At 39.5% G+C, this 23,736-nt stretch overlaps 1 protein-coding gene across 3 annotated transcripts in view; it reads right to left on the reverse strand.

Moving 5' to 3' along the window:
• RALGAPA2 (Ral GTPase activating protein catalytic subunit alpha 2) overlaps positions 1 to 23,736 on the reverse strand; it is a 352,948-nt gene that overhangs the window by 283,611 nt on the left and 45,601 nt on the right. For all 3 annotated transcript variants that reach the window (XM_055131128.1, XM_055131127.1, XM_055131129.1), the window contains exon 3: positions 22,532 to 22,584. In XM_055131128.1, the coding sequence (XP_054987103.1) occupies positions 22,532 to 22,584 (53 nt within the window). The remainder of the gene's footprint in view (positions 1 to 22,531; positions 22,585 to 23,736) is intronic.

A 23,736-nucleotide genomic window follows, 5' to 3' on the forward strand; every position in this document is an offset into this window, starting at 1 on the left:
CACAGAGTTAACCAACTGAAATCAAAGACCCAAAGTTTAACAGTTGAACTTAGAAAGGTGCCTGTCAAGAAGGGGGAGCTAGCACGGGGGCAGGAGTGGAAGAAGGAGGTGGAGGATATGGATGGAACCTGGGAGCATTGGTAGAGAGAGCTGACACTGGTGGAGGGATTGGTACTGCAATACTGTATGTCTAAAATTTGACTAGGAATAACTGTAAATAATGGTGCTTTAATTTAAAAAAAAAGAAAGAAAATAAAAGAAAAAATAAAGCAAAGCTTAGAATCACCTTTAGCCCCAGAGTGTAGTAGGAGAAAGAAAGAGAAGGAAAAACATCAAAGCAGGAAGAGATAGATGGGAAGCAGCATGGTCCGGGACCAAGAGGCAGCCCGGCACTGGCATAAAGGAGTGGCGCAGCTAAGTATCCAAACACCCACAAGATAAACGCAAACTAACCAAAGATTTTTTATGACTATATATACATGTTAAAAACAAAGTAAGCTTTCTCCTCCATTTCCATTTTATAATTCCCCTAGACCATGTTGGTTTGTAAAATGTTTCCCATATCATGTTCTGCTATGTGACATTCACACACACACCACCACCACCACCACCACAACAACAACAAATCCTTTTCGTGAGATCCTACTTAGTGAAAAACTTTACATAATAGATAAAGGACTGAGTAAAGAAAATATAAAGAAAATGAATCAAGAGGGTGGGGGGGGGGAAGAAAATAATGAGAAGTAATGGGTTAACATGCAGCAAGGCTCCAGGTATCCCAGTGATAAGAGTGACTTTGAGAGATATAAACTCCAAACACAGATTCAACAGAACTGAAAACAGGAGATCTAAGCAGCAACACTGGAAATCTGTCATGTGCCTATCAAGGTGAGGAATAAAATCTGAGATAACTAGAGGAAGTTAAGCTGGTAGATGGATTGGTATTGAATTATTGTTTGCCTAAAACTCAATTATTAACAACGCTGTAAATCATGGCTCTTTCACTAAAAAAATTAGTAGTCGAAGGAAGAACAGTGAGGAGGAGGGTCCGTATGGCTCCTCAGTCATAAGCAAGCAAGGAAGAAGAAGGCAGGGCTGGAGAGGCAGGTGGACTGAGTTCCCACAGAGCAGCGTGTGGCATCTGCATGGGTTCCAAATGGAGGTAAATTTCAGTTGGCTAAGTAGAGAGGCAGAGAGACCAATGAGGAGGCAATGGTAGGGATGAAATGGCCTGGTAAGCAGGAAATGGTTTAGATGGCACATGATAAAGGCCACGGTTGAAGAAATGCATGTACGAGCCCTTGGAGAGAGCTAAAAGGACAAGATAAAATCTTAGAGGTATCAGCATGATGAATGTTTCTTAAGATAGTAAGAGTCCGGAACGAGAGAGACAGTACAAGGGTCAGGATGCTTGCCACACGTTCAATCCTGATACCACATATGGTCCCCTGAGCATTTCCAGAAGTAATCCCTGAGCACAGAGCCAGGAGTAAGCTCTGAACACAGCCAGATGTGGCCCAAACACCCCTCCTCCCAAAATTGAAAGTAAAAATGAAGAAAGTAGTACATGAGTTAAAGATAAATGTAGTTTGTATTTTACTGTTTTAAAGACTAGATATATTTATGGGTTGAAAAGATGGTACAGAGGCTAAGATGGCCAACCCCAATTAGACCACCAGTACTGCATATGGTTCCCTGAGCACTGTTATCCACCCCCCAATTATTACAAATATTTATGACTATTTATATGCACAACTATTTTTACAAATAGTGCTGCAAAAAGATTTATATAATAAAGTAACCTCCATATTAAAGCAAACAAGTTTAATATTATCTGTTGCCTGTGGAATTTATAACTTTTGTCAGCCAGATACTAAATGCCAAGCAAGAGACTTTAGGAATAAAAATCAAAGTAGACCTCTATCTATAACAAATATCAACATAAATTTTAGATGGCTAATAAAAACAAAAAAGAACTAAATGGAAAAAATGGGTTGTTTTGTTAAGTTCCGATACATTAAATGATAATCAGAAAGAGTCAAGTCCGCTCTCTATAGAATATGCTCTGACATCATCCCACCAACAGAATATAATCCTGAAACACTGCTGGAACTGTAGAAGGCTTTGATGAGAGTGGAAACCTACAGCACTGTATACAGTTGTGGGAAAACAGCACAAGAAAACTAATAATATTAGAGCTGAGACTAAGCACCAGGGTCTGAAAATCTTGTCCAAAATGTTTGATAGCAAACAAAGGATTGTTGCAGGCTGAGTTTTCTGGGAAACAAATACTGCAGAGAATTAAAGAGCTAATGGTAGAGTGGAGAGCCATATTTATGAAGGAGAAACACAGAAGCAAGAATAGGCAAGAAATCTCCAAGATCATACCTCACACACAGCTGACAAATCTCTGCTAGTCTCACGAAAGCTCTGGAGTGCAAACGGCCCATTGAAGAAGCCAGTCAGTCTCCTCGAGAACCGCTCGGCCCTCACACTTGAGTCTCAACCAGTGCTTGGGGACTGTGACAGGAACATGACCATGGATAAAAATCTAAAGGTATTACTAGTTGGGGGTGCTGCTAGCTAACCCTCGTCCTTGCAGAAGGTCAGCAAATTCTTGCAAAGAGATCTAACACATCCATCTGTTCGCCGCGACAGTCTTCAAATTATTCATTAGAATATGCTCATGGTTGTAAGAAGTGGCCCTATTTCAGGGTACTGTTTCTCATCACTTTGCTGCTGCCACTCACTGGTGAAAGTGAGACTCACTGAGTTCTTTCCATGTATTTCCTGCCTGTTTCTATCCACCTTACTCTTCTGGGCCTGAGAAACAGTACAGAGGGTAGATCACTTGGCTTGTATGAGGTCAACCGAGGTTTGATCACCAGCACCATGTACCAGGGTTTGATCACCAACACCATATTCCACCTGGAGCACTTCCCGGAAAGATCCCTGAGCACACAGCCAGGAATAAGCCCTAGGCATAGCTGGATGTGGGTCCAAAACCAGTGATGATGATGATGATGATGATGATGCAAAACCCTAACTCAGCTTCTGTATTTCAGTGTATTCTCCTTCAAGGGAATCTGGCCATCAACTCTATTCCAGAGTCATACTGTGATCCCATTTTGCAGCTAAACTTTTTTTTTTTTTTTTTGTAGAGCAGATGCTGATAAAGACCCAGGATAGCTCTGCATCTTAGACGACATGAATTCTTGGCATGCTCACTGTTCTTTAGATCTTTACTTTAATCAGAAACCAATTTGTCACTGAATCATGTTTTTCGGCTTTTTTAAAATACCTATCGGTTTTCCTGGTTTAGCTTTCTTTTCTTAGTGTGCAGCCCAAAATGACTTTTTAGCTTACTTTTCTTTTCTCTGGTAACAGGCTCTGAAGCAATGCTCCAGGGTCCTGGGGGTCATTTCCAACAATACATGGCCCACCAGTTTCAACACCTCCATACTCATCCAGGGATGCAATACTGCTTGGGCCTGGTAATGCTGAGAGCTACCAGGGTAACCTCCAAGCAAGGCGCTCCAGGGTTATGCCCAGTGATGCCTAGGGTCATGTGGTGCTAGGGCCTAAACTCTGGCCCCAGAGTCTGCAGGAATGTGCCTGAGAACACTAAGCATCTCCTAGTCTCTCCCACTGTGTCTCAGTAGTATAAAGAAAGACAAACAATTCCGAGAGGCACATGTACTTAGACAACTGCAGACTGCTGGCCACAGTTAGTCTCTAGCATGTTCCAAGTTCAGGTTAGTCATTAGCACCACTTCAAGATAAATTTTCATATTTACAAAATGAATGATCTTTAAAGACAGTCAAAAATGAATTCAGTAAGATTCAGATATGAAACTTCATGCCTAGTATGTGAGGTATGAAGAATATTCCAAATGGGCAGATTTGCAACTCAAAAGCTGAATTGTTCCCTACAATGAGATGTCTTTTCGCTCCCATATATAGCAAGTATCATTTTTTCTACATTAAAATCTGTGAGGTCAACAAAAATAAAGTGCCATACAACCATGTGTCTAAATGCTAAGCCTGTCCCTCAGAGAGTCCCAGATAGAGCCTACCTTTGCTGAGACCAATTCAACTGCAACTGACATTCTAAGCTACACCACTGTGAATGTCACATAAGCTATTGACATCTTGTTTGTAGTTTCACTAGAGTAAAGTTTATAAAAATTTCAGGAGAGCTACACAGTGTGAATAAATATTACTTTTCTGAAAAACACATGGCTCTATTTAATGCTCAGTGCTCTGCAGCATCTATATGGTAATCCATCACAGCCGACTCGACATCAAAATTAGGTATTACTACTGATCAGCATATCAGGGAATCTGTCATTCCTTTAACTGATTATCCAAACTTCCTTTTTCTTCAGAACCTACTGCATGACCAGGAATAATGTGAAGTGCAAGATGGAGTTTATACTAGATGCTGTGGGGAACTTCAAAATTACTGGTTTTTGTTTAATTTACATAGGAAACTTTTTCCCCTAAATTATTACCAGATGCCTGCAATATTTCATAGATTCCTACTTGATTTCAATTCATGTAGAACAGTAGAGCAATGAAGACTGAAAAAAATATTATGTACTATTTCATGGAAGGTTATTCCCTAAAACAGTGAGCAGGTAAACGTGTTAGTGTGAAGGCAGAGAATGTGATGAAAGCAGCTCTCCTGGAGGCAGTAGGGAGAGAAATCGCTGACCTGGAAAAAAACAGAAAGTTCACAAGAAGAGAAGTCTAATGTACTTGAACTTTTGAGTAAGAAACATTCAGAAAACTAATGAGAACTGGGAAGCAGGGCTAAATGGGACATTCTGTGACTGCCTCGACAGTTACAGCAAGTAAGTATAACCCAACTACTCGGCTACAACTAGAAAGACCAATATCAAAACCTGCTTTGAAGCTATCTCAGGCCTAGCTGCTCCCCTCTTAGTAAAAATAACTGAACTTTCTGATGTGGATACAATATTTTCCTTGAACCCTGAATGCCAAAACTTGTTGGACCCTTAAAACTTCTAAAAACTTAGGACATTGGTGGTGGAAAATGTACACTGGTGAAGGGATAGGTGCTGAAACATCCTATGACTGAAACCCAATCATGAACAACTGTGCAACTGGGTATATCACTGATTCAATACAAAATAAAAATAAATTAAATTAAAAACTTTTATTTAAAATGGGGTGTGGCAAAATTGAAACTACATCATCTTAAAAATTAGATGACTACTTTTGAGCTTTAATAATAAATATTTTCTTCTTATATCATGATCCTCTCCACCATCATACATTATCTATCTGAGCATGACCTGCACAAAAACTGAGAAAGAATTGCACCTTATATAGTTTTCAGTTTTTAAGATCAAACTCAAACAAACACTGCAATTTGAAAAGTGGCTAATTAAACCCCAACTCTTACCTCACCATTTGATGATGGATTATTTCAGAAGATAGCCTATACCAACTATTTTGTATTCAATTACCAAGAATAGCCTAGAATATTTCCCGATAAGCATTACATGAAAAAGAGAAATAAAAAATAAGACTAAATTAATAAAAAATAAAAAGGGGTACATTCTAATGTCAGGTCATATGTATAGGAAACAGAGAAAATGCTCATGTTTAAGGAAAGTACTCATTATCTCGCTTCGTGGAAACACAAAACCTAGTGAGGAGGCACTTACTAAACCTAACTGGGAATATACCTGAGCTTCGAAACATTGTTGGAAATCTTAGTTCTCATCTAGATCATAATTTGAAAGGCAATATCTTACTTAGATAATAAGAAAAGTAAAAAGCCCTATAGAGAATTAAAATAGAAGACATAAACATCTAAAGGAAATATAGATTAATTTTAAAAAATGGAGGGATATCTAATTTCTTCCTCTATATTTTAGAAAAAAAGCTCAATATTTTAAAATTAGAAAATCTCATTAAGCAATGAAAACATGGACAAGAGACAGGTACAGAGGTGCGGTGGGTGTAACCTCCGGGGCGGCGTGCCCAGCGACCAGACCCAGAGAACCTGAAAAGCCCCCTTATTGGCCAAGGTGCCCTCCGAGCACCCAGCCAAAGGGGACCCCCCCTCCCACCAAGTCTTAGAGTGTATCAGAAGTGAACTGCGGGCCCCACACAGGCACCAAAGCAGCTCCTCCTCCCCACAGCACTTTGGACTCACATCTCAGTCCCCATTACCTAATTCTGAGCAAGACAGCCTGGCTATCCCAAACACATCAGGCCAACAGTCCACTAGCCTATTCCACAATGGCAACACTCCCCAAAGCACTATACAGATTCAGTGCGATCCGTATAAGGATACCCATGGAATTCTTCAAACTGAATGTTGAGCAAACATTCCTGAAATTTATATGGAACAACAAGCCCCAACGAATAGCTAAGGCAATTCTTAGGAGGGAAAAGATAGGAGACATCACCTTCGCAACCTCAAACTCTACTACAAAGCATTAATAATGAAAACAGCATGGTGCTGGAACAAAGACAGAGCTGCAGATCAGTGGAATAGGGTTGAATATCCTTACACACACCCTCAAATATATGATCATCTAATCTTTGATAAGGGAGCAAAAAATATAAAGAGCCAGGAAATCCTCTTTAACAAGTGGTGGTGGCAGAACTGGACAGCTACATGTAAAAAAAAAAAAGAGAGAGCCCAGACCTCTACCTAACATCATGCACAAGTCAGATCAAAATGGATTAAAGACCTCAACATCAGACCAGAATCCATAAGGTAGAAGAAAAGGTCGGCAAAACCCTCCACGACAATTTAAGCTAAAGGTATCACTTCAATGATGAAACGCCACTGATGAAGCAAGTGGAAACAGAGATAAACAAACGGAACTATCTTAAACTAAGAAGTTTCCACACCTCCAAAGAAACAGTGACCAGAATACAAAGACAGTCTACCAAATTTGAAAGGATATTCACCCAATATCTTCTGGTAAGGGGTTAATATCAAGGATATACAAGGCACTGGTTTAACTCTACAAAAAGAAAACACCCAATTCCATCAGAAAATGAGGAAACAAAATGAACAGAAACTTTCTCAAAGAAGAAATCTGAATAGCCAAAAGGCACATAAAAAAAACGCTCTTCATCACTAATCATCAGGGACATGCAGATGAAAACAACAATGAGATATTATCTCACACCACAGAGACTGGCCCACATCCAAAAGAACAAAAGTAACCGGTGTTGGTGTGGATATGAAGAGAAAGGGACTCTCCTTCACCGCTGATGGGAATGTTGACTGGTCCAATATGGACGTTTCTCAAAAAACTAGAAATTGAGCTCCCATTTGACCCAGCAATACCACTTCTGGGAATATATCCCAGAGATGCAAAAAAGGTATAGTAGAAATGACATCTGCACTTGCATGTTTATTATAACACTATTTACAATAGTCATAATCTGGAAAAAACCCTAGTGCCAGAGAACAGATGACTGGTTAAAAAAACTTTAGTATATCTACACAACGGAATACTATACAGCTTTTAGAAAAAGATGAAGTCATGAAATCTGCATATAATTGGATGGGCATAAGAGTATCATGCTAAGTGAAATGAGTCAGAAAGAGAGGGACAGACATAGAATGACTGCACTCATTTGTGGAATATAAAGTAACAGAATGGGAGACTAACACTTAAGGATAGTAAAGATAAGGGCCACGAGGATCTCTGTCCTGGCTTGGAAGCTGGTCTCACGTGCTGGGGGAAAAGGTAGCTGGAATAGAGAAGGGACCACTGAGTCAGTGATGGTTGGAGGGATTGCTTGGGATAGGAGATGTGTGCTGAAAGCAGACTATGGACCAAACATCATGGCCACTTAGTACATGTATTGCAAACCGTAACACCCAAAAGGAGAGAGAGAGTAAGAGGGAATGTGCCTACCACAGAGGCAGGGGGTGGGAACAGGTGGGGGTGGTGAGAGGGATACTGGGAACACTGGTGGTGGAGAATGGGCAATGGTGGAGGGATGGGCACTCCATTATTGTATGACTGAAACGTAATCATGAAAGTTTACCATGCCACTGGACCTTCACCAGGTTGTTTTACTTGGGGCACCCCAGAGGGGGCAAGTGAGACCCCTCCCCACCCCAACGGACACAGCCCTGACAACCAAAACCCCCAAAAGCTCAACCGAGGCCCTGCTAATGGCCACTCTCCACATGCTAGGGCCAAGCCTCACTCACGAGTGAACCCCCAGAAAACCCAGGTATGCAGGACTTTGTGATTGAGAACTTGAGAACTCTGGATTCAACGGGACCAGGAACAGAAATCCTCCGACAATATCCTCCCCCCACCTGCCTCTGGCAACTCAGCACTCATGCCCATAAGACACCCTTGGCTGGCGCCAGATAATGAAGGGAGCAACATGATGCTCACCATAACCATGCCACCGAACCTCATGCCAGGCTGTTTCACTAGGGGCGTCCCAGAAGGGGGAGGATGAGACCTCTCCCTGCCCCAAGGGACCTAGCCCCAGCAGCTGAAAAACTCCAGAACTCAACCATGGCCCTGCTCACGGTCGATCTCCGTATGTTTAGGCGGAGCCTCACCCACAAGTGAACCTGGACACTTCATAGGACACAGCACCGCACCATGTCTGATGGGATTCAAAGTAGGAGGCAAACAACCTTAGAGGGAAATATTATATTATTTCAGTTCTGCCTTGGGGCAGGGATTGGGGTTCGGGAAAGAAACACCCAAAATATGGTGGTAGGAAGGTGTATGGTGGTGGGGTTGGTGTTTGAATATTAAATATAATTTTGTGAACTATTTTGTAAAATAAAAACTTTATTTAAATCATGAGAGTTTGCAAGTCTATAACTATGTCATGGCAATTCATTAAAAATAAATTAATAAGATCAAGATGGAAAAGATCATAGATTCCATCTAGAAGCACAATATTCAGTGAAATGACTACATCAAAGCACAGAAGAAACTGAGTGGCTCAGTGAGGCTGGGTGTAGCCATGAAAGCGGAGCATGTGTGGATGGAACTATGAAAGCAGAGCACACCTACAGTCAATAGCAAAGAAAGGAGATCTGTGATCCAAAAAGGCATGGAAATCCCAATCCTAAAATAGGTCTGGTGAAAGAACATGACAATTTTTTTAACAATCCAAGAGAAAACTGAATCTTTTTTAATACTGGGAAAATAAATAAAGCATATGCACAACTTAGTAACATTCTGAAATCAGAAAAAAAAAAACTATACAATGAAAAACCCAGAAAGTCTAAATGCAGAAACCTACACAAAGTGCACTCTGTAACCACGGTGCACCAGGAGCCGGCACCACTACAGAGAGGCCACAACTAAGCAAGCTGAGCAGATAGAAATACCTAGACATAGCATATCTGAAGTTTTGCATTACCCATGATTCAAGATCCTATACAAATCTAAGTGAAAAAAATACATGATATACAAACATTGTATACAAAAATTTGGTTGACTTCAATTTCCCTGTCAGTGGATAGCGCATTTGCCTTACATGTGGCCAACCCAGGTTCGATTCCTCTGTCCCTCTTGGAGAGCCCGGCAAGCTACCAAGAGTATCCCGCCCACATGGCAGAGCCTGGCAAGCTCCCTATGGCATATTCAATATGCCAAAAACAGTAACAAGTCTTACAATGGAGATGTTACTGGTGCCCACTCGAGCAAATCGATGAACAACAGGACGACAGTGCTCCAGTTTTTATGAGAATAGCAAGCTTCATAGACAATGTGAAGGTAAGCAGAATGAACACTGGAACAGAAATACATGGAGAACAGAGTCTCAGAGCAGAGAAGGTACCTACATCAGAATCCAGTAAATGATACAAAGAGCTAAACTATAGAAATTCTGAAAATCAAATTCAATTTTGAGGACAAAAGATCATGGTTCAAAAAGTGGTTAACCAGGGGGTCAGAGCGATAGCACAGCGGGTAGGGCGTTTGCCTTGCATGCGGCCGACCCGGGTTCGATCCCCGGCATCCCATATGGTCCCCCAAGCACCGCCAGGAGTAATTCCTGAGTGCAGAGCCAGGAGTAACCCCTGAGCATCGCTGGGTGTGACCCAAAAAGCAAAATAAATAAATAAATAAATAAATGAATGAATAAATAAATAAATAAAAATACCTTTGAAAAAAAAAAAAGTGGTTAACCAGATACATCCTTAAAGTTAAATATTATAAAATTGGAAGCATTTCAGTTACATACCACTCTTCCTCGGCATACTACATAATCTATGTTCTACCAGTCATGGAGATTAAATAATCCAAAAACAAAGATATAGGAGAATAAACACTATGATAATCGATATTTATAAAATTAGTTATTAAAAGAGTAAATCCTTAAAATAATTCAGAGAAATCACATTCTAAACTATCACAATTAAATTATGATTACAAAGTTCTTAAAATATTATGAAATAAGTATAATAGATTCCTGTAAATTAAAGCATCAAACTGCTTTATTTTTGTATAATACTAAAAAGTGCTTATTATATTTTATTAAAGATAATTATTAGAGTGACAGAAAATATAATGTATATTTTTAAGTTGAAAAACATAATTCATGAGTAAAAGTCAATGAATGCTCCTCAAAAACAAATGTAGATTAAAAAATGATTATGCACACAAAAAAGTAATAAATATGTTAGTATCTCATACCAAAGACCAAGACAATCAAAACAGCTTTCAAACACAGAAATACATAAAGATAAAACAAATGTATGAGTGGAGGAAAGAAATACACTTACAATGGAAGATTTTAAGGTACTGTCACTGTCACTGTCATCCTGTTGCTCATCGATTTGTTTGAGCGGGCACCAGTAATGTCTGTCACTGAGACTTATTGTTACTGTTTTTGGCATATCCAATACGCACGGGTAGCTTGCCAGGCTCTGCCGCACAGGCTCGATACTCTCGGTAGCTTGCCGGGCTCTCCGAGAGGGATGGAGGAATCGAACTCGGGTCGGTCGCGTGAAAGGCGAATGCCTAACCGCTGTGCTATCATAGATAAAACAGGCCACTTATACAGTAAGACTGATTTAATATGTAATGCATGTTTGTGTATATATATATGTGTGTGTATATATATATACATATACATATACATATACATATACATATACATATACATATACATATACATATAAAGAACACCACATTACACTGGACTCTTCACTTTAATGAGAAAACATCTAGCAACCTTCACAAATTCCCAAATGATTAGCATAAAATTCCACCCATAAATGTGGATTTTTCCTTGGACAAAGTAGTCACAAAATAGATTCATGCTTCTATGGGGGAAAACCGACAGTCGAGTGGGCAGGGCATTTGCCTTGGCGGACCTCAGGTCGAATCCCCAGCCTCCCTACAGTCCCATAAACCTGCCAGAAGTGAGCCCCGAGTGCAGAGCCAGGAGGAAGGCCTAAGCACAAAAAAGGAAGGGAGGGAGGGAGGGAGGGAGGGAGGGAAGGCTCCCTGAGCAGATTCAAAAGGCAGCTTCTTTTTCTTTTTCTTCTTTTTATTGCTTTTTGGGTCACACATAGTGATGCTCAGGGGTTACTCCTGGCTCTGCACTCAGTAATTACTCCTGGCAGTGCTCACATGGGATGACAGGGATCAAACCAGGTTGACCACACGCAAGGCAAACACCCTACCTACTGAACTATCACTCCAGCCCCAAGGCAGCTTCTTTTTAAATAAGAAACTTACATGGTAGACCTCAGTCCCAACTAAATCTACCATAACCCTGTTCATTTCATGCAACCTTTTACTTTCTAGCTGAAAACAACTACCCTTTTCATAGCTCATTCGAGTTCAAGAAATTTTTGGTCTTTCTATGATACTTCACAAAAGTCATTTCCCAACTTTCCAGTTTAAGAAATGAGTAGAGAAAGTAACACAGCCCCCGTGGGATGCTGCCACGTGGTTTTCCCCATCCCAGAGCCTGGAGGATATAACTAGCTGCCTCAGCACAATTAGAGTGTCACAGGCCTCAGGTCAGCTCAGGGCTAGTTGGCCCATCACAATCACTCAGCCAGGGCCCAAGGTCAACAGAGCAGTTGATGGGCATCCAGACTCCTCCCTTCAAACACTAGGTGTCACTCGAAGTCACCTCACTACACACCAGCCAAACAGATGTAAATTTCTAACAGCACAAACAATTCCTGTCTAAATGTACTGGAAAACAAACCAGCTAATCCAGATGTGTCAATACTTGACTGCAATGTAAATGAAAAAGAAAGGCTCATCACATATCTTCCACTCCTCTAACAATAAACACAATATGCTCCCAATGTTTTACTGTGTATTTTCACACATTTATTCCTGGCAGGGTTTCTATCTATCAACGACCCCTAAGGGGTTTTGCAGGAGGTTCTGGGGCGGCACTGCTGGGGAGCGGCTCCTGAGGTGTTGGCAATTGACAGGCTGAGTGGCACACTCTAAGCCGGCCAGCACGCCAGGAGGCACAGGGCACCTGGGCTGCAAGAGATAATCATAGAGTGTAATTTCAGACCTCCACAAACATCTTGCCTCTAGATTTTCCTCCTCTAAGGTCAACTGAGTAATTCAGTATATCCTGTTGGGTCAATCCCAACTTCCTCACCAGCGAATCTCAAGGCCTAAGGGAAACTCTTATCCTGAGTACTAGGTTGAAAAGTGGATCCTTTCAACACAGACACCTGTAGCTTAATCAAAATTATCCACAAACATCTGTATTGCAAATCGTAATGTCCAAAAGGAATGGGGCAGTGGGGAGAGCAGTGGCAAAGAACATGGCTGGCAACCAAGTTCCCTGTAACCCTCGGACAGTAGGTCCAGGGAATGTCACTAAGCACACTTACTGTAGCATTTATCATCTGTGGCTGTGGCAACTCAGGCTCAGTGTTAATAAATATATGCATGATTAATATTATGAAGAAAAAACAAAACTAGAGAGCTCTACACTGACCTAAATACATATGTATATACATAATATATACAACATGCTATACACATAACACACGAAAACATACCCCTATGCCATAAAGATGACTCAATATTCTGGTCATGAAAAGCAGTGACCTGAGTTTGCTGATGACTGGAATTCAGGGCAGTTTTAGAGATAAGGATGGTCTCTGTCCCCCCAATTCTTTTAAAAATGTTACACAGAAGATTTGAACTGACACTGGCTTTTTCTCAGTTGTAATCAGTCACTTACAACTATGGCAGTACCCCAAGAACTGTCTTTAAAACTGGAATCGTTCTTATAAAATTAAAAAATAAAATCCACTGAAGCATTCAAATATCTGAAAATCTCAATAAATACCAAGGATTTTAAAAGACTATGTTTCCCTTGTTTATTTTTTTCTCTCTCTCTACTCAATGATAGTAAAGTGGTTCTTAAGGAATAGAAAAATAAAAAATAGTAACAATGTGAAAGGTTTGTGAAACAAAGTCCTTCTCCTTGGGGAGGAGCGGGGGCAAAAAAAAGGGCTTTGCACATGGCATAATCTGAAATTTAAAAAAAAATTAAAAAAGCAAAGGAAAGCAGAGACTGGAGACTATTAATTGTGAAAATACAATTCTGCTGGCTTCGCTGTCTGCTCATTGGGGGGGGGGGGGGGCGGGGGCGGGGTGGCATTAGATACCATAAAAGCAAAGAAAGGGATGAAACTTAAGCCCAGAGGATAGCTGCCTTGAATGCGTTCGCTCGTCTCTACTGCACCAGAGCACTGCTACTGGAACTCCCTCTGCAGGAACTTAAATCGCTTTGCATTTTTCAAAGTATTATAAAAGAAGCAGGAGGTGGAAGGTGATAGTAAGAGATGGAGGGAAGGAATGAAACAAAAATAAACACCTTATCATTGTTTCTAATCCAGTTTATATTCATAATTCTATTTTTTTCTTCAGAAAATTCTTCACTATTAATTAAAGTGGAACGGCGTGAGGCTGGAGACCTGGTTCAAAGGGCTGGGGTGCGGGCTTTGTGTAGGGGAGCCCTGGGTTTAATCCAGGGTCCACCGTGACTTCCTCAGGTACTGAGCCAAGTGTGGTTCCAAAATAAGCAATGTCACTGTCACTGTCATCCCATTGCTCACTGATTTGCTCGAGCGGACACCAGTAATGTCTCATTGTGAGATTTGTTGTTACTGTTTTTGGCATATCGAATACACCACGGGTAGGTTGCCAGGCTCTGCCATGTGGGCGGGATACTCTCGGTAGCTTGCCGGGCTCTCTGAGAGGGATGGAGGAATCAAACACGGGTCAGCCATATGTGAGACATAACGCCCTACCACTGTGCTATCGCTCCAACCCCAAAATAAGCAAACAAAAGTGAAATTCTTCTATTAAATGTGAAAAGTCATAAAGAAATGGGTCTGTGAGGAAAATTAAAATCAACACTCAAACTATGAGGTGGTATATATAAAGCAAGTATATAGAGAACAAAAACAAGCTATTTATTTCACTTTCTTCTGTGTATCTCCAGCCACTGTACTGAATTCAGGGTTTTATTATTACCTAGAAAACTATTAAAAGTTTTGTTCTGCTATTTTGAGGAAAAGAATTAAAGGCTAAACCTACAATCTATATAAGCTCACTTATAACACAGAAGATCAAGAGACCCAGTACAGAATTCCATTAAAGTAAGACAGAGAATCCACAGCCATGGTAAAATTATGACACCAAAATATAACAATATAACTACAACAGCTAGATTTCAAATGCACACCTCTGATCTAACATTACCTGCGCACTGCAGGAAAAAAGGAAAATGGTATATGAAGCTGGTAATAAATTTCAAATGACCTATCATATCTAATAGTAAAAAAAAGAAAAATAAGAAACTAGTGATCACATGTCATTCTCTGCCTCTGAGGGAGCCACATGTTACCTGTACACATGGAAGACTCACTGATACAGTCTGCCTCTTACCTCATGCTTTTTCACCCTGAATCCCCAGAAACCCAAAATGGATGAAGAAACAGTATATATTGTCCTTGAACAACAAGGACAATATAAAGTGTTTTCTTTATCCTAGATGGGTGACAGTGAAAAAAAGTAGAGAAAAAAAAAGGAAAATATAATGGGAAGAAAAGTACTACATACCTGGTCATTATTTAAAACACAGTTTTCATATTAAAACAAGCATTAAAAAGTTTAAAGAAATCACAAACCTTTGCTGTACCCCCCGCCCCTCATCCATGGAGATAAACACTCACTGTCTTCATTATGGAAATGACACAGGTAACACTTTCAACATCAAAGAAGTCTATGGAAAATGTTTCTATAAAGCTTACCCTGAATTAAGACCCCAATTCCACAAGCACACAGATGTATAAGATGCTGAGGCTTTAAGCGAGTACTTAACACAAAGAGGAATAAATGGCTAGATGACGTAGAACAATGTTTTCCAAAGTACATACCAGGGAGTTGGGGAGCTGGGTAGAGTAGGGTGGTGGCAGGGCAGGGAGATGGGAAAGATCCAGGCAGGGTGGGAGTACAACTGAGGCACTTTCTGTTTGTTCATCTAAACTTGCAGAGATATTTCCAGGGGTAGGGAAATGCTAAATAATTTATTTTTCTCAAAAGGGGGCAGTGGGCTAATTAAGTTTGGGAACCTTTAGAGTTTCTGCCAGTCATATGTGGCTATTTAATTTATAAATTTAAATAAAATGTCACTTAAAATTGAGTCACTCACATATACATTAGCCACATTTTAAGCACTAAATAGTCCATATGACTAATCCATTTAACTGGATAGCACAGATATAGAATAGTCCCACTGTCACTATTATAGAAAATCCTACACAAGAGAAAAAAAGAAATATTACACATCTCTGACACAAAGGCTAATAATCAGAGATATTTAATACTGAAAACTGAATGAAAGCAGTAAACCAAATTTCATGCTAACGTTTAAACTTCAAAGCTTCTCTGCAGTATCATAAGTCAAGAGAACTAAAAGAGATTTTAAAGCTCATATAGCCCCCTTTTTTTCAATTTGTGAACACAAAAACAAAGATTAGCAAAGGTTAACTATTCTAATCAGTAGCATGCAGCTTGCTAATGCCAATGCCGAATATAAACCCAACCAGTTCTTCTGCTGCCTTTCCCTAACTTTATCCAGAGTTTAGGTAAAAAGAAATGTCTTTAATACAAAATACCATGTAACCCCACAGGAACTGAGCTGAGAGTTTAAAACACTTTAACTCAACAGTAATAACATGCAAATTACTATATAATTACTACAGCAGATAATAAATAATGGTTGCTGGCTTTAACAAAAACTTTATAGTCTCATTAGGAAATTAAGACATAACCACCTTAAGGGAAAATGGAGGACATCCAAGCACAATCTATTACACCAGTTCCAAGGGAAGAGTAACCACCACCAGCTGAAGTCAATGCAAGATATTAGTGAGGCTGAACAAAGCCTGAAAGGACAAACCAGATGAGGAAGAGAACAGTCATCCCTGAAAAAATAAACTGATTAGTCCACAAGGAAGAAACGATACTACACCAAAATTTAAGAGGGGTTACAATTAGCCTATTTCTGTGAGAGAACACTTCCACAGACCAGCACCAGCAACAAGAACCATGGTAGAGAGAAGCAGACTCTGGCAGGGGTGTGTATCAGAAAGTTGCAGAAATGAAGCCCTGTCATTGATAGTATTGCAGAAAACAGTGCCTATCATTTGAAAACTAATGTTCCTGACGTGAAGTAAAAAAAAAGGTATTCCAGCAGAGACCCAAGTTTAAGCCAAGTTAGGCCAATTTTATAGGTTATAAATTAAACAAACAGTTCTAGTCTTCCCCAAAGGATGATTTTTAGGAGTTATTTGATCTGATGAAGTATTTTGGATAAATTTAAAAATAAAGAATCTAGAAATCAAGTGTTCTATGTATCTGTAATTTCTAATTATGTAACATTTGAACAGCTGAATGTGTAGCAATCAGGGGCAAGTTTAAGTTTTGAAATTAAACCTCTCTGTCAGTGTATATTTTAATTGGGGTCTAGAGTCTAAGGAAATGTCTGGCTTTCAATCCTAGAAAATGTCTTTCTATATATAACTCCAAACTATTCCATTTCTGTTCTTTAGATGAATGAAAAACACATGGTATATAGGTTGAAATATGACTAACTGCATTTTCTTTCTCCCTCTTGATACACCTGTATCTGGTGCTTTGCTTACATGGCAAGGACTTTCCACACCAGAGTTAGCCAACTCTTATAAGTGGTATGTGCCTGCACATCTCTGCTATGCAAGCCAGCCAGTCCCAAATTCACACCCCTAACTACCTTCTTTAATGGGTTCTCACACTCTGGGATTCTGCCCTAATCACCAAGAGATCATGTACTGGACAATTACGGACCACCCATGTAGCTCAAAGCCTAGAGAAGTAATTCAAACTGTCCATCCCTAAATCTGTCTGGCTCGCTCAATCGCCCCGCCCATATCATCTAGAAAAACTAGCACAGTGCAATCAAGACTCTGACCCTCAAACATACTCTCTATCTGCTTGTTTCTCCAGGATGGATCTCAGTCTGGCCCTGCATGGTATTTCACGATTCCTGACTCTAGGGAACTCTAAGTACTCTAAAAATCTCTTACTTCATATTAAAATTTTTTAAAATTTTTTTAGTGTTTTCTGATGAAAACAAATGCCAGGTAACATTAACCACTCAAAAGCTAAATTCAGAGGTTCTCAGAGTCAGGTGGATTATTTGACGATGACAGTCCATTCAGGTTCCAAATACTTCTACACCAAAGCTCCTTTTCCTCTATGCAAGTAACCTCAGAGTGTCTCTCTAATAAGGGCCATTCAGAATTTTCTGTAACTTGGGTTAGTATTGGACTCTCACTCAGATTCATTCTTATCCATGAACCATTCAGTTTATCATGAAAAGTTAACATATGCTCCACAAAGGGTAGGGATCCATATCTTTCCACAATTCTGCATCAAGAGAAAATTAAAAGATTGTATTAATTGCAGAAGAAAATTTTAAACAAAACGGTCATGCAAAATAGTCACAATCTGGCCAAGATTGCAATGTAAATTCCCTCTATACAACCTAGACTCATTTGGAACACACAGCAGTAATAGACAAGATATGTGTTTAAGATAAGACTGAAACTGGGGTCAAAACATCAGTAAAATCTATGACAAACATCTCTGTGAATCAGCACCAATGAAAGCTCAGTACACAGATTTGAAGCCACAGTAAAAGCAGATGGAAAGGTCTGGTGCGGTCCAAAGCCATGACTCTAACTGACGGTATAGGGCCCGCTAAGTTAGAGCACTGAGGTACGCTTCCCATGGAACTACTTCCTTTTTCAAAGGTTCTCTTCCAGGCTCTCCTTGGAAAGCAAGATAGAATTCTCCTTACCCACTCCACTTTTCAAGCTTTCCTAACTCTTGTACCTCACTACTTTCTTCCAATCTGTTCCCTATTTATCAACTCTCTTAACATAATTTTTTTTCTCATTAACATATCCCAATAGGTCCCTCCTCTTCTAAGGAATGATTTTGTTATTTATGTCCTATCTGTACTTACCACCAATTTCTCATAAACTATCTCCTTACATGCCGCTAATTTGTAGAAAATGACAATAATATTACTTAATAGAATGAACCACACAAATTAAGACTAAAACCTATCTTCTAATCCTAGGAACAGAAAGAGAACATAAGCATAAATAGGAGTAATGTCAGTTCATTGTTCATACTTACTATAACAAAATGAAAGTTCCATGAAGTTTTGCATAATATGTCATATTACATAGGCAATTAATCCTCTCTAGATGGTATGTATCAGCATTCACATCCTCCCTAATCTAGTTCTAGGCACAAGATGAGGATATTGAAACTGCCTCTGTAAGAGAGGTAAGACAAGGGTTTGATTGTCTTTCCTACTGGACTATCCCTGAGATCAATGACAGCAAGTGGAACTTTTAAACACTTCTAGCATTTAGAGTACATAAAAAAATGTGAGAAATTATAAAAGGAGAAATATGATAGAAAAGAAAGTTTGCAGAAGAAAAATAAACAAAAATTTGATCTATAAGTACACAGAAAAAAGATGCAATGTGCCAGAGAGCTAATGCCACTGCCACAGCAGAATCTACAGAAACTGTGTTCTTGGGCTCAGTCAGGGGACTGAATCTGATCCCATTGTAAGTCATGACCCTCAAAAATGGAGTCGCCTAAGAGGGGTACTAGGCAAGTCAGGGAGATAGTACAGGCGCAAAGGCACATGTGGCTGCCCTGAGTTCAATTCCCAGCATCACACAGACTCCCCTTCACTGCCAGCTACAGCCTGGAGCCCAAGATACCGACTGTGGTCCTGAAGGCCCCCCAACCATCATCAAGGTAGCTTTAGTGATCCCTAGCATCCAGAGACTCAATCACCATAGCAGCCTTAGGTCCTAGCATTGAATGACCAGCCCCACTGCCCAAGTGTCACTGATAATATCCCTGGACCCACTAAGCACCATATGAAATCTCTACCCTGCCCCCAAAAGGACACTCCAAGAGTCCTTGGAGAAAAATACAAACCTCCTAAAAGAAAATAGGATTAAAATAGACTAAATTTGTGTTCAATTAAATCTAATCTCTAAAACACATTACAAATTATGCAAGAAGTAATGTGTATAACAGAACTCATGAGAAACAACAGATTTAGACAACCAAGGGTTTCAGTTACTAGAATGATAAAGATACAGAGTATAAAATATATAGTAAGGTTTTAGGATGTTTAAAACTGAATGAGCAAGACATAATTGAAAGCAACCAGCAGGTTCGGGGAAGGGGGGCATGGTGCCACCAGCAGGTCAACCTGTACCTCCGGGGCGAGTGCATCAATATAGAAAAAAAAATTTAAAACCTTAAAACACATCTATGAATTTTAATAATCACACCAAAGTGGATTAAAAAAACCACTTCCTTAATATGATAAAGGACATTTACTGGGCCAGGGAGACAGCAATAAATATATATATACACAAACACACACACACACATATATATATATGAACTCCCAAGTTCAATATCTGACACTGAATAGACCCTTGAGAGCTACTAGGTGTTGCTCTGGTGACCCCACGAACCTCAGGGGTATCGTTAGTAACCCTAGGCACTAAACCATCAGGCCGGAAAGCTACCCCAATTATCTCTAAGAGTGATGCCCCCAGCCCAGGTCCCTGAGTGCTGCTTGGAAAGCCCCCAAAATAGAGAATGTCCCCCCATACCTCCCCCACCCCCAATTTTCAGATAGCATTGTTCTTACTGGTAAAACACAAACAAAACCCCCTTTACATAATAAACAGGATGCCATCCTTATCATCTCTATTTCTCAATGTACAGACCAGTGAAACTATGCAGTAAAGCAAGCAAAACTTTTAAGCAAAATTAACTTACAAGCTGACATTGTTCACAGTCTGTCTACCAAATAAGATCTAAAGACAAAATGTTGGAATTAAGAGACTGGAGAGATGGTACAAAGAAAAGGGTACTTGTCTGGCATGCAGTCAACCAGGGATCAATCCCGGGGACCCTATATAATCAGTCCCCTGAGCCCCATCAGGGACTCCTGAGTGCACAGCAGGAGTAAGCCTGAATACCAACAAGTGTGCACCCCTCCCACCAAAACACAGTGGCTATTGAATAAATCATGTATCTACTTACTCCAATAATATGAATGGAGTGAATCAGAGCTAAATTTAACACATAAATATATATGTGAGGATTAGTCTTAGAAATAATATTGAATATAAAAAGCAAGTCACAGATGATTATACTATTTTATTATACTCCAAGTGAAACAAAACTACACCACACATTGTTTAAAGATACAAATGTTTACAGCAGCATCATCTAAAAGGAAGGGAGTGCAGGGGAGTAGTCAGAGGGAGAAGAACAAATACCAGATGATCCCAGTCATCTGTGGAATACAGAGATACAAAACAAGGGAATAGAAGGTATCAAACAATGACAGACCCTTGGCGTGGAATTACAAAACTGAATCACAGAGGAGGAATGAGATCAGACAAGAGGTGAAGCAAGGACAGTGGTAGAGGGTCACGGACACTTTACTGGTGGCTGGGGAAGTACATATCAGTACCATATGTTTTAACTCTATTGCAACCATATAACCTGAACTACAATTAAAAATTTAAAAATCAATCAATAATGTGGAATATGAATTAAAACAAAGGAGAAAAAGGATAGAAACAGGACCCACTTAAGGAGGCTCTAGCTCTAATACGGGGTAGGGGCAAGGTATCAAGAGTATAGGTTTTATAATTATGTTTCAAAACTTGCACCAACATTATAGATTCTTTGGTAAATGGATCAATGACTATATAAATTAATGGACTGGTTCAAATAGATGATGGTCTATAAATAAGCAATGGATTTAATTTAAAGCTCTTGTTAAAAGCAAGTCCTCTGCACAAGTTTCACTCACAAAAGAGTAGCCTTCACAAACACAATATCCACCATAAAATACTCGATGAATCAATGTCTAAACTAAAGAGAAGGAGTACTGACCTCAAGGGAGAGAAAGGAGAACCACAGTATCAAGCACTGGCCATGAGTCAATGTCAAAGCTAGAGCTTTCCCATATCTGTCTTATTCTATAAGCCCAGAAAATACATGGAGAGCCCTACTCCTCTTGACTCCTTGTCTATGCAACTTTCCAGTAAATGCACATCAAGTCTCTCCTTTACATTCATGAAGCTGACATCCTAGCAACCGAAGCATACGTTAAATGAGTCATTTCTAGCCAACATTAAATTTTCAGAGTTTACAAATCTATTCTTAGTGAATTTCTCCTATATCAGTAATCCGGCCACTTGTCTAATACATCTGACAGGAAAGATTTTAATAAATCAAAAGCCACACCTAAATATTGTTTTAGTTCTGAAGAGAATATAATAGCAATAAACATGAATAACTGACATAATCAAAGATCACAATTTCATACGGTAGCAGTGCTGGCCTTGCACGCAGCTGACTGATTTGATGCTTGCCACCAAACAGGGTCCTCTGAGTACCATCAGAAGTGACATCCCTAGGACAAAGTCAGGAGTAAGCCCTGTGCACTATAATGCACAGCCACAAAAATAAAAAGTGAAAACAAGCCCCAAGTGTCCAATGTCAGTTAAGAAAATTTATACAGCATAAATATGTACATATATATGTATGTTTTAATCTGTTTATATAACCTTTTTGAAGAATAACTGGCAATATATTAGTATTTTTAATAATTTTATGTTTTCATATCTGGAAAAAATTTTTCCACAAGTTAAAAAAAATAAGTCACAAGAATACAGTACTGCAACATCACAAAAACAGGAAAGAGGGAAAGAAGGAGGGTGGGGAGGAAGAAAAGAGAGGGAAGAAGGGAGTTAGGGAGGAAGGAATGAAAGACTGGACACGTTTATTACTTTTGTGTTCAAGTGTAGTATCTAAAATAGCATATTTTTATAAGAATCTCAAAAGCTAAGTGAATTAACAGAACTTACTTCAAAAAGAAAGAGGATGGAGTCCAGCTCCTCCCGCTGGGACTTATTATTCCCTGGAACATAGTTTTTAAAAATTAGTTATAATAATACAGAATCTAGAATATCAGACATTATATTAAATGATAGTATATAACATTTACAGATCAACATTAATTATTTACTTTTTAAAAATTTCTGGAAGCAGGAGCTAGAGAGATAATACAGGCATGACAGGTCTTGAACATAATTGACCAGGTTTGAGCCTGGCACTACATATGATCCCTTGAGTACCACCAGGAGTGACTCCTAAGCACAAAGCCACAAGTAAGCCCTGGGCATAGACAGCTGTGTCCCCTCACCACCCCCCTAGAAGAACAAAAATTCCTAGAAGAACTACAAAGCTCATATTAGAGAGGCATATGGACATCTAAGCCAGAGAACATAAGCCTACATTGAGCATAATCTCTCCTTGCTATGGTTTTAAATACATCTTTCATGCTTTTAGTTTATTAACCTGTGGCAAGTAATGTAGCATTTCTCAGTTGTTTATGAACTCAATTTATGACAGAATAAATGGCAAAACATCATTCTAGCTTTGTGGTACGAATAAAGCAATGATTATAGAATAAGTATCTCTAGACAATTTTACTCTGCTTTTGAGGAGGAAGAGGAGGAGGAGGATAACACTATGTAGCAATTGCCATTTATTGTCCAGTCTTCATGCACCAAGTACCACACTAAGTGCTGAACATATATCATCTCAGAAATAAACATTTTCACAAGGGCTAGGTAGTACATCTTTCATGAAATCACACAGTTCTGTTATAGTTTAAAAAACATAGACAATATACAATAAACTAATGCATATTGTGGTGTCCGATAAAACTTCATTTATGAATAGGAGCAGTGAGTCATAAATTACAACCCCCTTATATAACTTAATACCCCTATATGCCCCAATTACAAAGGTACCATTCTTTCATCAAACAAATATTAAAGAATATCTCTATGTCAGATGTTACCCAAAGACCTGGAGAGAACACAATAATACTCGCTGTGAAGACATGTACATTCTGGGAGAAGGTACACACAACACATAAATAGCACTGTTGTCCCATTGCTCATTGATTTGCTTGACCGGGCACCAGTAATGTCTCCATTGTGAGACTTGTTACTGTTTTTGTCATATCAAATATGCCACAGGGAGCTTGCCAGGCTCTGCCATG

Source organism: Sorex araneus, chromosome 3 (assembly GCF_027595985.1).
Source record: "Sorex araneus isolate mSorAra2 chromosome 3, mSorAra2.pri, whole genome shotgun sequence".
NCBI lineage: Eukaryota > Metazoa > Chordata > Mammalia > Eulipotyphla > Soricidae > Sorex > Sorex araneus.